The following is a 16,980-nucleotide window of genomic DNA, read 5'->3' as shown; positions in this document are numbered from 1 at the left end:
ACACTCAAACCCAGCACACCCTCCACCATCTGAGAAGTTTGGGCTGTTCAGTCCAGGAAGGGAAATGTATAGAAAATGTATGTACTGTATGGAAAGCTGCCTTGTTTATCTCTAGACCGCTCTTCTCCATCCGCTCTCTTAATCCCTCTACTGGTACATTTGAAATGAATGAGCACAGCAGGTAACATTCAGAAGTTACCAGGATATATTCACCTGGATGGTAACTTCTGAATGGAGCTTGAGGATCCCAAGCTCCATTGCGCTTTCTTCATTTATCTTTGAGCTTTTTGAGAAGATAGCAGCAGATTTCTTGAGTAACCCAGAGTAACCTAAACCTCTGTTTGTATCTTAGATCCAAAAAAAGTTCTGAAATGACCCTGAAAGGCCGTTTGAATGACTCTCTAATTACTGTGGAATAATATAGTTCAGATTTGAAGAGTCTAAGGATTGTAGTTTTTTTTTTACAAACTCTCAAGGTAGTGAAAAATTAGGTGGAAATTAGGTTTCAGCCATCTCTTGAAACAGAGACTACAATGGGAAGCCAATTTCAGCTTCGTCTTTGATTTTTTTTGATCAAATTTGCAAATGCTGTTTTATTATAAAATCAGAAGACCATTATATTATACTCTATATTGGAAAACTCTGTGATTGGGTTGTCCCTTGAACGTTTCAGACACTTTCATGATGCAGAAGTAAAGTCAAGAAGTAAACAGTGTTCTAGTTGAGCTTTTGCTAATTAGTGGCTGGCCATGCATTTGTTACCTGGGCCATAAGAAGGGCTTTACTGATTGTATCCACCTTTATGATGTCACAATTCTAAAAGTTACCAATGCTATGGTATACAAAAACCCAACATAGCAAGTCCTGACATCATCATCATCAGCCTCCTGCTCTAAATGCGTCATTCAAACAGGTATTTAAATGCATCCTGAGTGGACACATTGACCTGGATCTCACTAACTGTGCTGTATGCAAATAAATACATAGACAAGGCAGCTAAGACTTTATTGTGGATATTTCCGTTGGGAGGTGGAGTGGGGGGGGCTTTGTGCTTTTATACTTGAACATAGGGCCGTGAACAAGTTGTACCAAGCTGCACCGGCTGCAACCAATAGGAAAGTTCAACTGCCTAAGTACCGGTTGACAGAAGAGGCTCATTAGTGAGTAGTGAGATGGTTTTGGGCAAAAATAATTTTTTAATAATATTGATAAAAATACATATCAATGAAAATTGACAACCAAATTTTATACCATAACTTGACAGAAAATGTTCATGTCTTTACAGTCCTTAGTGCTCCACTTCATCTAGTGTTGAGTTATCTGGATGGGGCAAAATTTATTTTATAGTCATTTATAGGTTTTCTCTAACAATTTTTTGTTTTTTTTAAGTATTTCAGTGTCTTATTCACCAGGGATGGTAGGATGTAATGGGAGATGAACAAACACAGTCTTGGTCTACAGTATTGAGGGCATCACTCTGCTCTACTGTGGTGATGCCTGGGCAAAGCTCTCGATTTTTTTGGTCTATGTGCGTTTTGACCCCACGAGATATGAATCAAGACTGAAAGAATGAGATCCTGGACACAAACAATGAAATGAGCTTTCTTTTGAGGAAGGCTGGACTCGGCCTTTGAGTTGGGGTGAGGAGTTTAAACATCCTGAAGCAGAGCTCGAAGTAGAGCCTCTGCTTCTCCACATCAAAAGGAGTTCACTGATCAGGCACATTCCACTAGCTAGTTGTCCAGAAAACATAGTCTACTCATTTTATTTTCATTATTTTTATCTGATTTATTGCAGCACTTTACACACACATACATGCCCACATGCCAACAGATACAAAAGGAATTTAACTCTTTCTCTTTTTACAAAATATATCAAAATAAAAAATACATTTTGTCCTAAATATTGCAAAGACTAAAATTTACTAGATAAAAGTCTATCTATGTTTCAGAGGTTTGATTTCTGATTGTCTTTACTCTGTTCAACCAGCTTAAAACATAAAAACTGGGTTCAAGTTCCCAATAACTCCAAAGTCAAAAACGGTGTAAGAATTACGTGCAATTTTCTTGTGTGTTCTGACTGGTTGAGTGCACACTTTTCTCAGGAACCCATATTTCTGTCAGTTATTAGGATCAGTGCTGTTCTCAGCCTTTCTTGCTGAATGTTTGAACAGCAACAGGAGTGTTTGATCTAATTGATGTGACTGGAACATGTGCCTCATCAGCATTTCTTCTGTTGGGACTGACAGTGGCTCGTCAAATACTTACTTTGGCTTACTGAGTTGCTTGATAAAGATGTACAACCAGTGAGGTGTTAGCCAGGTGTTTGAATATCTGATCATTAGACTCTTGGAATGTTTGAGGTCTTTTTTTGTCATTAGTATGTCTGGTCCTATTCGAAATGTACACAGCTTTAACCTTTACAAACAACAGTTGGGAGCACAAGACTAGATTTACTGTGGTATTTGTTTTCTAACCTAAATGGGATCAAAATCATCCATCCATCCATTTTCTGTTCACCCTTGTCCCTTTATGGGGTCGGGAGGGTTGCTGGTTCCAGCTACGTTCCAGGTGAGAGGCGGGGTCACCCTGGACAGGTCGCCAGTCTGTCGCAGGGCAACACAGAGACACACAGGACACACAACCATTCACACACACACTCACACCTAGGGAGAATTTAGAGAAACCAATTAACCTGACAGTTATGTTTTTGGACTGTGGGAGGAAGCCGGAGAACCCGGAGAGAACCCACCATGCACAGGGAGAACATGCAAACTCCATGCAGAAAGACCCCGGGTCGGGAATCGAACCCAGGACCTTCTTGCTGCAAGGCAACAGCTCTACCAACTGCGCCACTGTGGAGCCCCTCAAAATAATACATACATTCTCAAATATTTGCATAAATGCACCAAATGTTTCCTGTTGCAAAATACAAGGAAACCACATACTGAACACTTCGCTTTTACTTTATGGAATAAATTGAATGTGGCCTGTTTCCTGACACAGACCAAACATTTTGAACATACACAAGGTATCAGAAGCCTGATGTTAGCCTGCGAATGGACAAACTACCTGGAAACCTAGCTAGTGTCCAGAAATCCATCCATCCATTTTCTAACACCCTTCTCCCTAGTGGGGTCAGGAGGCCTGCTGGTGTCTGTCTCCAGCTAACGTTCCAAGCAAGAGGCAGGGTCACCTGGACAGGTCGTCAGTCTGTCGCAGTGTCCAGAAATCAACCAGTTAAAACGTGACCATTCCTCACACAGAGTGGTCAAACATCAACTTTTATCTAGTTATTACTGGGGCTGTATGTATATATTTGACACTGTATGGACCAAAAACAATCCACAGAAAATTCAAATTTGTGTACCCAATTCTTGTTTGTTTTTTTTCCCATTTTTTTCTTCAAAGAGTTTTTGTGGCGCTACTGGCCCGTATTTTTGTGACGGTAGGCAGACAGGAAGGAGGGTGAGGAGAGGGGGAAGAGATGCGGCAAAGGACGTCGGGACCAGGAGTCGAACCCGCGACATCCACGTTGAGGACTAGGGCCTCCAAACATGGGGTGTGCTAAACCCCTGCGCCACCACAGCACGCCCCCCAATTCTTGTTTTAATGATTCATTAAATTTGTCTTTTCTAATTATTCCTCCATGGGAAAAGGACAATTCAGAGACATTAATGGCATTATGTCGATCGATGAATGGATGAAAAGCTGGATCTGTGTGTTTGTGATCAAAGATCACTGCTCTCATCATTCTCATTGCATTTGCTCTTACATTTCTGTAATGGTTTCCTTAAGGGCTCTTGCTCCTTCTTCCCTGTTCAGAATCCTGGGAGGTGCTGAACTCTGCAGAGATGGAAGGGTAACAGCCAAGTCCGTTCCACTGGGATTGTTGTGCTGTGTGTTGTAGTGTTCTATTATTTCTTTTTTATTTTTTTTTATTTGCATAATGTCACAAAAATCCTTAAGTGAAAATGCCTCTAGCTGACCTTGCATGGACTTGCAGTTGTGTTCATTTGGTTTTCATTTGGAGGTGTGTTGTGTCTGCAGTCAAACTAATATGAATTTTGCGAGGTTAAAAGTAATCATACAGCCTTGTTTTCAGGAAACTGCTGATTCTCTTATGGTGCATTCAGTATTCTGGAATTTTAGCAGCACCAGACTGGATGTTTGTCTCCTTACAGACATTAGATCCATCCCTTTTTACAAACTCTAGCGGCTGAATAAAGAACTTCTAGTGATACTGTTAGGTTACTCTAGGAATTAATTATTTTACCTCAACTGTATCTTTTAAGCCATTTTATTTTCAACTTATACTGGAGACTTTCAGGATTCTTCTCCCCAAAAATCCAGATGTGAGTTCCTTCTTACTGCTTTTGAGGTGCTGAGGTCCCAGCCTCCATCCCTGGAATGCACTGTCCAACTTCACAGATTCCAGTGCTTGAAAAGTGAACCAGCCAGGGTTTCTGCTTGGAAATACTTGCAATAGCCTGTGTAAGATTCCACTAAGTGGGAAACCTGATAGTCCCCACTTTGAACTAAAATGACAGATTTAGTGAAAGTTTGTCGACTGTGTCAAAAGTTACAGAGTGAGAGAAGCCTGAATGTCCTCATAGGCTTACAGAGATGCATGTGGAAGTGTGGGCACAACAGCATGCATGCTTGTAAAAGGCCTGCAGGAGAAGAGTTGAGGATAGGAGCCAGGAACTCGGCAGAACTTACGTAAGATTTAAGAGGAGTAGCTTAAACTGAACAATATGTACAAAAAAAGAGACTCGGCAGCAAGATCTCCTATTTGTCTGAAAAATACTGGAATTCGAACATGTGTGTGAAATAACTGCTGCACTAATATTAACAATCTGGAAGGCATGGAGGAACAGAACGGTACGTTATGCAACAGTTTCTGTGTTTGGGTTTGGCAGTTTTTATTTATTGTGTAATATGTGAATGGGCTGGATAGCTGTTTCTTTGCACAAACTGCATTATACAAACTTGGAATAAATATTAGACAGCACTGGAAAAATGTTGAGCATAATGTTGATGATACTGATATTTATCCATGGAGACTAACAAAAGGAACTACAAACATTTCCTAAAGACAAAGTCTGGATGACACAAACTGACTTCTATGCTAAACTGTAAACTTTGTCTTGCATTATCTAGTGAGTTGAATAATATCAATTATGTATTGTTATGCTACATATCTCAATGGGTACAGTTCTGTGAAAATGTTTTCAAACTCCATCCATAGTTTTTTTTGTTGTATTTTGTTTTTCTTCCCCTTGTTTTATATTTCTGATAAATGGCAGTGTGTGTGTGTGTGTGTGCGTGCGTGTGTGCGTGCGCGCGCGCGCGTGTGTGTGTGTGTGCGTGCGTGCGTGCGTGTGTGTGTGTGTGTGCGTGTGTGTGTGTGTGTGTGTGTGTGTGTGCTGCATGGTGGTGTAGTTGGTAGAGCTGTTGGTTTGCAGTGAGGAGGTCCGGAGCTCTTTTGCATGGAGTTTGCATGTGTTCCCCCTGGATACTCTGACTTCCTCTTACAGCCAACAACAAGACTGTAATGTTAATTGCCTCTTGACCATTAACCACTGGAGATCATTGGTCACCCTCAAGCACAAGTGGTTTAAGATGGCATATGGATAGAATAGTTTAGTTTAGTTGAGTTGTTTTTTTACCAACGAGCATAAAGATTATTTCTAGAATGTTACAATTTGATAAAATAACTTTTTCTAATTGAATTTCTGAAAGTTCAGTTTTTCATAGCCCTTCAGTTGATAGAGACACACATGTAGATTAGTCTGTGCCTCTGGTGTTCAATATAACCTTCTAAATTTGAAGACATTAGCTGCACAAGGTTACTTTAAGTGGTCCTTTTTCAAAACCTATTGGGGCAATGAGATCAGTGCAGTTTCATCTACATAGGTTTCTTCTGCTTTAATTGGTTTAGTTTGATTTGACCCAAATGTTCTATTTTAAACTGAGTGGTGCTCAAGGACCCATTTGTCATAATGCATATACCAGATTTTCCTGCTTTCTTAAATATGTTGCAACACAACTACAAATGAAAAAGGAGCAACAGCATTTACAGCCACGCTTTCTTTATGGTTGACCATTTAAAATTGGACCACTTTTTTTCTTTTTCTTGTTGAACTTCATGTTTCAACATCTAGACACATTCATAACAGGTGGTAAATGTTTAATTCATGTAAATCTATTTTATTCAAACTCCCACTGGCTGTGAATTTTCTACTAAACTGATGAAGGAACTGTTCTGGTTTTGCCACTTTCATCTCAGTGCCAAAATACATGGAATTATTTTTTAAAATTTTATTGTCAAAGAGAACAATGGAGTGAATCGTTGCATCCGTTTGTGTTTGAATGCCATGCATAGTGAAGTTATGAGAGATTTTAGGCTGGCTAAGCAGGACTTTAATATGTTAATGATCTGATCTTTTTTACAAAGTTCTAAGACATTTGAATCCAACCTCAAGTTTCCAAAACCACACCACAGATTTCACGCCACTGTTATTTAACATATGAAACCAAAAAGGAAAGGCTGTGTGGGGGAAGCGGAGGCACTGCAACAGACCACTGATATGGCTACATTCTAATGAATGAAGCACTTTGGAGAGGCTCTGATGCTGGAGGTGGTGATGTAAGGAATTATGTGCATTAATACACACTAGAACTGAACATTTTGAGTTGCCTAATTGCAACTTTGGTATAAATGAACTTGGACTACAAAATCACTGCGAGGGGGGAAAAATGGTGTATTCACAAAACTGATAGTCATGAAGTCATGATCTTGTTTAGCAGTTCCACGGTAAAGTCAGAGACGTTGGAGAAGAAAACGTTTTAGTTCAATAGAGAAAAATGAACAGACTGAAAAATATAACCCAAAACAAAAAATAAAGATATCCAGGCAGCTACAGCAGAGAATAAATTTTAATTATTTTCATTCCTAGACACTAAAAGTACATAAAAAATATTTAAGGGCTTAGAAAAGCTCCCCTTTAAGTTACTTAATTTCTGAACAAATATAAATAAGATAAACAAAATCTTTTTATGTGTTTATTTCTTTATTGGCAGGAGAAAAGTGATTTGAATACAATGAGTATTTTGAATTTGGCAAATTTGACCATGTGGCCAAAAGCTTGGAGACCACTGCACTAGATGCATATAAACCCTTAGGATTTAAAGGAGCTGTACAATGTTTTTGCACTGACTGTTTATAAGAAATGAGGGTGATGGCCTATCCAGCCATCTATTGTCTGTACCTGCTTGTCCATGCAGGGTGGTAGGGAGCTGCATCTGCCTCCTCGGACCTTCTTACTGCAGGGCAACAGTAAGGCAGTGACCTCTTTAAAATGTCATGTAGACTATCTGCTTTGCCACAGCAGAGCAAAGCAGATACCTCAAGACTCTGAGATGAGGTGAGCCCATGCTGGGCTGGGCTTTACTGTTTGCTTTGAGAAAGAGAAACTGGTTTCTGTGCACTTATCCAGTGCACAGAGCAGTGAAGTGAGATCCACCAAATTACACAAAGATATTCACACAGATATTTCCAGATTACTAAACAAAATGCTCTTCAGTCTCTACAGGTAAGCATGAGTTGGTTACGTAGAGGGGGCTGAATGGAACATGCTTACAAACCTTTACTGCACAATACCAGTCAACTGGCTGAAAGAACTGGCTGCTTTTCATCAAACAGAGGTATGAGAACAATATTTCCTGTTTCAAAAAGTCCCACAGTAGGGTAGTAGAATGCCAACATTGTTTTGACAAGCTTTTTTAAATACCAACAGTATAATATTACATTGAGGAACTGAAGAAACTTTCATGGAAAACAATGTCTCCTGTCATGCAAGCACATAAAGGATGGATGGAAAAGGAGACCAACATAAAAACTGCTGCTAATGTTTAAATGTAGTTTAATATTGTTGGATTGATTAAATGAGCTGACCAAGCTGTCCACTGTATACTCAGATAAAAGTTGAACCAACCACATGGTCTAACAAAGTCTAGTCCTAATGTATTTTCCTGGACCTAGTGGAGACGATGACCTAGAACAGCCATAAGAAAGATGGATGTCTGTTTGGAGGGACTCAATAGGTGGAGACAGAGCAGGGAAGAAACTGTGTCTGTCAGGTGAAAGAGGGAGCTCCTGGTCCATTAACTCACTCAGGGAGGGACTGGTCATTGCTGAGGTTAGTTCACAGATTCAGGCAGTGCATTATTTAGCACGATCTTTAAATAATATTGTGGTTTATGTAAGATGTAGATGTCAAACATGAGATTTTATTCTCTTTTCTCTGCTTGGGAGCCAATTCTTGTCCACTCCCCCTCCACTTGTTCCAGGCTGTGCATGACAGTGACTGTGTTCCTTTCTCTGCCTGTATGTCAGGGCCAGCTGTTTAACAGCACTATAAAAAGCTCTGAATGACCTCCGCATCCATACCCACAGCAAGAGTGACTTACTGACTGACCCGACAACAAACAAAACAAGTCAGGAGGGAAGGGCTGGATAGGAACACAAAGGAGGCAGCAGAGGCGGGGACTCAGAGCTGCTTTTTCAGCTCACCACTAGTTGTCAAGCTCTCATATGGCAGGGATGGGTGATCCAGCAAACCTGGTAGAGTCCATCACACCGCCTGTTGTCACGGCGATTCCTGCAGGGGAAATGCAAGGTGAGGAATAGGTCTGCTCATGAGTGGCTGATTAGGTAGTAGGGAAGGTGAGATCAGGTTCAAGGTCATTGAAAGGGACTGGTTGTTAGGTTCAGAGTGAAGGACAGCTGTCTTCTGAAAACCTGCCTGTCTGGTTGTCTGGTTGTCTTGTCCTATTAACTTCATTGGTTATTTTATCTTGTATTCTAGTTGTTTGTTAGAAGCCTTTAATGGAGTCAGGTACACACCCATGTTTGACGTTTGGCCACATTTAGGCATTCTGTGTCCAACTGTGCTTTTTGTTTGTTCTGAAGCAACAAATGCAGCACAGACCTCTGTATCACACTTCCACATTGTTCTGGTCAAGTTTTACCTGATAGGTGAAAATTCCCTTACAGGTTAAAGGCATTAAACATTCCATTTGTTTCACCCAGGTTAGTGAGCTTTACATTTGGAACCGTGTTCAGAGGTGAGCACTGCTAGACGTCTCTGAAATCTGACCTGGCAACACAAATCTCCCTTTAGCACCTGTTCATTCTCTCTGCCCTTTCTCCCATCATGCATTGTGGGATATCTTTGGCACACCCAGAATAACTTTTTGGATCTGGTTCGTCCTTTCTGGTGTAGCCTTTTGGCTCCTCCAGGGGTGCTCAAGTCCAGTCCTCCAGAGCTACCGTCCTGAAACTTTTAGTCCAACAGACCAGGATCAGCTCTGAACAGGCCTGGCAACGAGCCATTCGTTTGATTCAGGTGTGTTGGAGCAGGGAAGCATCTGAAAGTTGCAGGATGGCAGCTCTTGAGGACTGAATGTGAGCAATTCTTCACTAGTGCTTTAGGGTTTTCAATTCTGGTCCTCAGCATGTTTTAAAAGTTTCCGTACTTTAACACACCTGATTCAGGTCATTGCAATGCAGGCAGAACCTATTGGATCAAGGCTCTGCTGATTTTCATGGTGATTTAAAATACTGTTGTTTTACAGGATCAAAGTACTATAGAATCAACATGTCAAACAAATATATATGAGCAGAATAATTTTAATTTATAGTAGCATTTATTACTGTCGGTGCTAAAATAATCCAACAATTTGATTGTTGCAATTCTAAAAATGTTATCTAAATCCCTTTTAATAATTAAAACAGGGGTCTCAAACTCCAGTCCTCGAGGGCCGCAGTCCTGCAGTTTTTAGATGAGCCACAGGTACAAAACACTGGAATGAAATGGCTTAATTACCTCCACCTTGTGTAGATCAGTTCTCCAGAGACTTATTTATTCTATTCAGTTGTGGCGCAGCAGAGGCACATCTAAAAGTTGCAGGACTGCGGCCCTCGAGGCCTGGAGTTTGACACCCCTGAATTAAAATTTCAGAGTTTGAATGCTTATAATGTGGAATATTGCACCTTTTGTGGCATATGTATGCCAAGAATGTCCACACCAGTGCTGTTATTTGTTTCCTGTGGAAATGTGTCCAAACCAGTGATTTATAGCCTTTTATCAGACAGCAGAGCCCAGCAGCAGATGAGAGAAGGGGATTGAGAATCAGGACAAATGACTGGCTCTCATGAACTTGACTGTAGGGAATACTTTGACAGTTTTATTTATTTATTTATTTTTGTTTCTGCTGTTTTCTTTACATTAGCAAGTCAAGCCCTGAAACTAATTTTTATCTGTTTAATGGATCAAACCTCAAAATTCCCACTGCTACTCAAGTCTGCAAATGCATCAACAAATGTTATTTTATTAGAAGAATTTTTTTACTATAACAAATGATCTAAGTGAGACATCAGTTTAACTTTGCTGAGTTGGGTGATCCTTACCTCTGGCAACAAATTCATCTATTGTTTATCTAGTGAGAGGTTCTCATCTAGATATTATTAAGGATGCACCAATATGAAAGTATTGGCCAATATTTGATATTAGTACAGACCAATAATGTTGCTGTGATGGCCAATAATTCATATTTACCAATATTATTTATATTTCAGTACTGTGAAATAAGATAGAAATAAATATCAGTCATTAATATTGACCCATTTTAATTTATCGGCCAATACCAACATGTTAAAAAATGTTTAATACCGGGGCGTGCTGTGGTGGCATCGGGGACAGCGCGACCCACATTTGGAGGCCTTGAATCCTCAACGCAGCCATCGCGGGTTCGATTCCTGGACCCAATTGACATTTGCCGCATGTCTTCCCCCCTCTACTTCCCCCTTTCCTGTCAGTCTGCTGTCATATAAGGGACACTAGAGCCCACAAAAAGACCCCCTAGAGGGAAAAAAAAAAAGGTTAATATCGGCCGATACCGATGTCAGTCCTGATATAATGTGCATCCCTAGAAATAATTGTCCATCCATCCATTTTCTTCCACTTATCTGGGGTTTGGTTGTGGGGGTGACGGCCTAAGAAGGGAGGCTCAGACTTCCTTCTCCCCAGCCACTTGTTCCAGCTCCTCCGGAGGAATCCCAAGGCGTTCCCAGGCCAGCCGAGAGACAAAGTCCCTATTCCACCGGCCCGGCTCAGCTCTACTACACTTGCTTTGTGACCGTTTCCACCGGCTTTTCTGCGCGGCAGCTGTACTGCTTCCCCTCCTGAGATGTCGGGTGGTGGCTGGGACCCCTCCCTTGGCCACCACCTACCCCACACTGCACTCGACGCCTTTGACTCCACCCACGGGAAGAAGGACCCGTGTCTCCTGTTCAGGCTGAGCCTGGCCAGGCTGCATGGGCAAAAGCCCAGCTGCCAGGCACTCGGTAATGTGCCCCAACCCCTGGCCTGACTCCAGGATGGGCTCTGCGTCCGAGTGAGGGAACACTGAATCCAATGCTGTCAGTCATCATTAGGGGTCTTCAGGCTGCACTTTGTCTGCTTCCTAACCTAGAGCAGGGATGCCCAGAGTCGGTCCTTGAGGACCAGAATCCTTCATGTTTTAGTTCTCTCCTTGGTTTAATGCACCAGGATCCAAGTAGAAGGCCTAAGAAGAACAGTGACATGATGTAACACTGGTTGTTACTACCACCATGGAGAGAACTAAAACGTGCAGGACGCCGGTCCTCGAGGACCGACTTTGGGCACCCGTGACCTAGGGCCTGTCTGCCTTAGTGACCCTACCAGGGGGATGAAGCCCCAGATAGCATAGCTCCTAGGATCATTGGGGCCCTCAAACCCCTCCACCACGATAAGGTGGCAGCTTAAGGAGGGGAGAAATAAGTAAACCTACCTTATTGGACTTGTTCTTTGAACCTCAGATATTCATCAAGCTAAATTAACACAGTTACTTTTTACTGGTGGGTAATAAATGTTTCTAATTTTTACTGCTCAGCTGTTGCAAACATTGACATAAAGAATATGTTTTGCGAGACAAGGTAAACTGGTGCTTTCGGAAAAGCATTATTCACTGACCTTAGTTAAAGTTATCATTTAAATGGCTTTGCTAATGAAATGAATTGACGGTCCTAAACCTGACGCTTTGCGTGTTTTTGTTCCAGATGCAGGTAAAATCCCGTTATCTAGTAAGAACGGGAAGAAGCCGGACTCTGGTTCCAGCAGCAGCAGTTTCTTCACCTGGTTCATCGTGCTGGCCCTGCTCGGTGTCTGGACCTCTGTGGCTGTGGTCTACTTTGACTTGGTCGACTATCAAGGAGTTCTAGGTGGGCAGATGTTGGAACGTACATGCACATCTAACACTTAAGACTCATACTGTTGCTGTCTTCATGTATTTGTGGCCTTAATGCTCGCTGCCTTCAAAGTGAATGATAGTGAATTGATAGGAACTAACTATATCCATGGTAAATAGCAGTTCATGAAACATGTCTCCTTCAGCACCTTATCCTGGTTGTTTGGCCTCTTTTTCTATGAGCTGTAATTTTAACCAAATGCTGATGTGCAGATGCAGCACTGTGAAATAGGTTGTGGCTTGACCAGTCCAGTGAGTTCAGTACAAAAGGCAAAGCATGCACCAGCTACTTTAAAGGGATAATTCAGATTTTTGAATTAAAATTTTGTTAGCAGGTTGTGACACGTTAATGCTATGTTGTTAGCATCTTCATTTTAAAACAAAGATTAGTTTTCCATTAGAAGTGCACCAAAAATTCCCAAAATTAGGAAAATCAACCTTGATTTCCCTAATTTTGGGAGACTGGTGATCGGCCGATACCTCCAGGAGAATCCGACCTCCTCTCCCTCCCCGAAAGTCTGAAAATCGGCAACAGTCTCCTTTTGCTCTACAGTGACGGACCTGCCTACCAGATAATGTCTGCAAATGTCACCCCACTGCTTGTTGCTATAATTAGCAACTTTGCAGACAAAAACAAATCATATGTCAAGCTTTTTAAAGACAGGTGATCAGCCAGAAAAGTGCAACCAATTCACAAATATTTTCCACGCAGAAGCTAGTCACTACATCTTAAAACCACTTTACTTTCAAAACCTATCCTAGTAATTTTATGTCATAGACCATGGTACGCTGCAGGTTGTAACGATGACCTCTCATGTTAGGGTTCTCTGTCTTACTGCTGCCCCGGAATCTGTGGGGACTTTGAATCAGCTTTGATTGAGAAGTATCTTCCCTGCCACTGCAGGGAAGATACTGACTGCTTAAAGCTTTTTAACAGAACTGCACTTGGTACTGGCAAGCAATAGCAGTTTTAGCTTTAAGACAATGTTTTTATTTTACATAAATCTAATTATTTAATTTCATTTATAGCTTGTTTTTATAATGAGCATAGAAAGAGTTAGCATCTTACCTGCATTAAACGGCGTTCTGTACCATCCCTGTTTAGAGTCAGCATAGACAAGTCAAGCTAACAGCCACTGACAGGACAGTCGGTAATAACTACCCACTGTTTTCAGTCCTTTTTATTTCTGAATTAAACTCAGATTGATTTCTGAGCTTGATCTGCAATCGTAACGCTTGATTTAGGACTTAGGTGCTGCATTTTAAAATAAAGTGTAACATTTACATGAAAAGGGGAGACAGAAAATCTCAGGGCCCTCAAAAGATCAGTTTCATCTAATTCTATATTTGAAATATTTTCTCAATATTTTACTGCAAAGCTTTCTTTTGCTGCTTTTCATGATGTTGCAGGTTTAAAAATCCTTCCAGAGATCTTTCTCGTTTTTAAACTCATCTCTTCCTTTGAGGTTGATATTTTTCCTCTGCTGTGATCCAGCTTGGAATCACTCTGTGCAAATCAGACTGAAGCATCACATTCTAAAGATGGAATCTGGAATTTAGTGCTGGATTTATAAAGGAAGAAAATGTTTGTGAGAAACTTGATTTTTAAACCTGATCCTGTTGTATTTTTAAATGCATGTCTGATTGTTGGATCAGTGTCTTCTGATTAATCTGCATGCTAATAAAAAATGATACATTCTTGTCTGTGGTATGTATCTTTGATTAGTGTATGCCTTGTCAATCTCCTTTGCTTCCTTTGCTAATCTTGCTGTTCTTCCAAATTTCTTGTTTTGCATGCAGACAAGGCTAAGGGCATACAGATTAACCTGTCTGAAACATTGCAAGGTAAAGAACACTAGACATGTTTTTCTTGTTGTTATGGATATTTTTATTAGTTGTTTTTGTACTCTACAGATTATTATTCTAGAATGCTCAGTATTGCTCAAACATGTTTACCAAGCCAAAGTTCATTCTGCCTGGATTAGATCAGTATGCAGTCCTGACCTGCACCCCAAGCACACCCCTAACTAGAACATCTAGTGCAATAAAGTGGAATTGTAAGTCAAACATGACTGCAAAACATTTCCTTTCAGATCAGAATCTAGTTTTTGTTTTTGTTGTTGTTGTTGTTGATTTGTTTGTGTTTGATTTTTAGGTAACAGCAGCTTTTTAAGAAGTTATGTTGAAATACTAGTACATCAACAAATTGGAATGTTGCATAAGTGCAATGTTTCTTACCAGTCATCTCAGAAACTGGAACCCATACATTCCACAGAATCATCACAGTGATTGATTCAAAGTCTTTTGTTTCTTGTCATTTTGATGATCATAGCTTACAGAAAACAAAAACTCAAAATTCAGTTTCTCTGAAAATTCTGCTACAGTGAAAAAGCTCAGTAATGGACTCTCATGGTGAAACTGACCCCATAAGAAGTGAATTAACCTGCAAACAGCTGAAGGTTTCCTGAACGCTCTCTCACTCTGGGTCAGTCGGCTACACAATCTGCTGACTGGACATCCGGCCAGCAAGAGGGGTAGACACAGCAAGGCAATGCTGAAGAAGCTGGTTGTTGCATCCAAGCATATTCCAAGAAAATTGAGTGGAAGGAAGAAGTGTGGTAACAGAAACAGGAAGGACTGGCCTGACCTTTAGCCCCACACACAATCTGTGAGATGTTGAGGCCCCAAACCCAACAAGGCAGCTATCAAAGCTACCAGGACTTTATTACATCTGAGCAGAACCACAGGCTGATCCATGATCCATGATCCATGATCCATGATCCATGATCCATGATCCATGATCCATGATCCATGATCCATGATCCATGCTGCGCTGTGTTGATGCAGTAATTCATGCTAAAGGAGCCACAACCAAGAACTGAGTGCAGAGAAATGAACCCACTTTTCAGCAGCCTCATATTTGTGTTTAAAACATCCTGTTTCATTCATCTAATGTCATTTTCTGAGACGCTGCGTTTTTGGTTGTTATTATCTGTAAGTCGTAATAATTCAAAATGCAAAGAATAAAAGCTTGAAATCTTTGACTCTGTATAATAAATTTCTATAAATGAATGTTTCACTTTTGGAAATGACTGGTAAGAAATATTACACTTTTAGACAATGCCGGAATTTTCTGGATGGACCTGTTCTCCTTTGACCAGAATATTTTCTAGCATCATTTTATAAATGGGGTCTTCCTCTTTATGTCCAGGTGTCTGGCCCCTCCCCCTAGGATCTAAATGTGGGGCTGAATCAGTCACCCAGCTGACAGCAGTATTCTAAAAGTTATTCATAACATATAATTTCCAAGACTTTACACACACCTGGCTGTTAGATGCTAAACTCCTGCTAGAAATACTGAACAGTGATAACATGATGATGAACTTGCAGGACTAACTTAATTTCTTTGCCTAGTCCAATTGGATAACATTTTCTGAGCTTCAGTAGGAATGTAGAATGTTATGTGATGTCTAGACAGATGCAGTAATTCTGTTTCTGGATGGCTCCGTATGTTTGTGGCTTCTGTAGGTAAACTGGCGGCGTACGACACTGATGGCGATGGCGACTTTGATGTGGAGGACGCTAAGGTGCTTCTAGGCAAGTGGATTTATTTCTTTTTAACCAGCACTGCATTCATCTGAGCTGCTGACAAGGGAACCAGAATCTAGAGGATTTTTAGTAGAATGCTAGTAGCATGCTATCTGGTATCCACTTTCAATTAGCTAAGTGCACTAAAATGTATTTGCCAACAGTCTGATAACATTTGAATAAATGTCTAAATTATCTGGACATCAGAAAGTTTTGGGGGCTTTTTAACATACTGTAAGCAATGTTGGGGTCTGGGGCTGAAAGTCTCAACATTACAAGATAATCTATTCATTTGAAAAATACTTTATTGATCCCACAGGCAAATTAAATGTTTTTGTAACTCATAATATTCAATGTTCTCTGCAGCAGCTTCTCTGAGCTCTGTGACTTTAAATACTCCATCAAGCATTCTCTGACCAAATGGAAAGGGAAGCCTCTGTACCCTTATGTCATTTCTATGTTGTTCGTATGGAGCCTGGTGATGATGATATGCGATTTGTTCTCATCAAAACCTTGAAACGGCCTTAAATGATGATTAGATGATATTTCAACTCATAACTTGGCTCAGATGTTCAACTAGAAGCTCATTCTTCCTGTTCCTTCTTTTCTCTGTAGCAAAATCCAATCAAGTACATTTAGCAACAAGTGCTTCACATCATAAAAAACACAAACGTACAAAGTCACAGAACACACAGTCAACAAATGAATCATTTTGTCAAGTGCCATCATATTGTTGATTAATGTTTCACTGATTACAGCACTTCTAACAAGCTTCAGAATAAAATGAATCCTAAACTAGACTGACTGACAAGCTGGCTCACATGCTGTGCTTTCAAACTTTTCTGTGAATATCATTCTATTTACAATTAGAAGTCATTTTGTTTTTCACTAAACCAGGTTGTTGAATTGATCAATATGTAGATCTCTTTCCAATAAGAAGCTACGAGATGCAGTTAAAGCGTTTCTTTTACATCGCTGATATTTTGCTAAACTAGTCAGTCATAAAGATAAACCAGTGTGAATATATAGAAACACTCTGAGGCATTTACTTTAACAG

General features: G+C 40.5%; 1 protein-coding gene across 5 annotated transcripts in view; it reads left to right on the top strand.

Annotated features, from left to right (window-relative positions):
• asph (aspartate beta-hydroxylase) overlaps window positions 1-16,980 on the top strand; it is a 35,771-nt gene that overhangs the window by 939 nt on the left and 17,852 nt on the right. The window contains exons 1-4 of one of the 5 annotated variants that reach the window (XM_044133389.1): window positions 4,748-4,883; window positions 12,148-12,309; window positions 14,136-14,180; window positions 15,864-15,932. In XM_044133389.1, the coding sequence (XP_043989324.1) occupies window positions 4,868-4,883; window positions 12,148-12,309; window positions 14,136-14,180; window positions 15,864-15,932 (292 nt within the window). In that variant the 5' untranslated portion in view covers window positions 4,748-4,867. Of the gene's footprint in view, window positions 1-4,747; window positions 4,884-8,543; window positions 8,684-12,147; window positions 12,310-14,135; window positions 14,181-15,863; window positions 15,933-16,980 lie in introns of those variants that run through there. The other 4 variants (XM_044133386.1, XM_044133387.1, XM_044133388.1 and 1 more) reach the window with 4 other exon arrangements.

This window comes from Gambusia affinis, linkage group LG12 (genome assembly GCF_019740435.1).
Source record: "Gambusia affinis linkage group LG12, SWU_Gaff_1.0, whole genome shotgun sequence".
NCBI classification, from domain to species: domain Eukaryota; kingdom Metazoa; phylum Chordata; class Actinopteri; order Cyprinodontiformes; family Poeciliidae; genus Gambusia; species Gambusia affinis.
The sequence above is the reverse complement of the archived record's forward strand: the minus strand, read 5'-3'. Positions and strand labels throughout refer to the sequence as shown.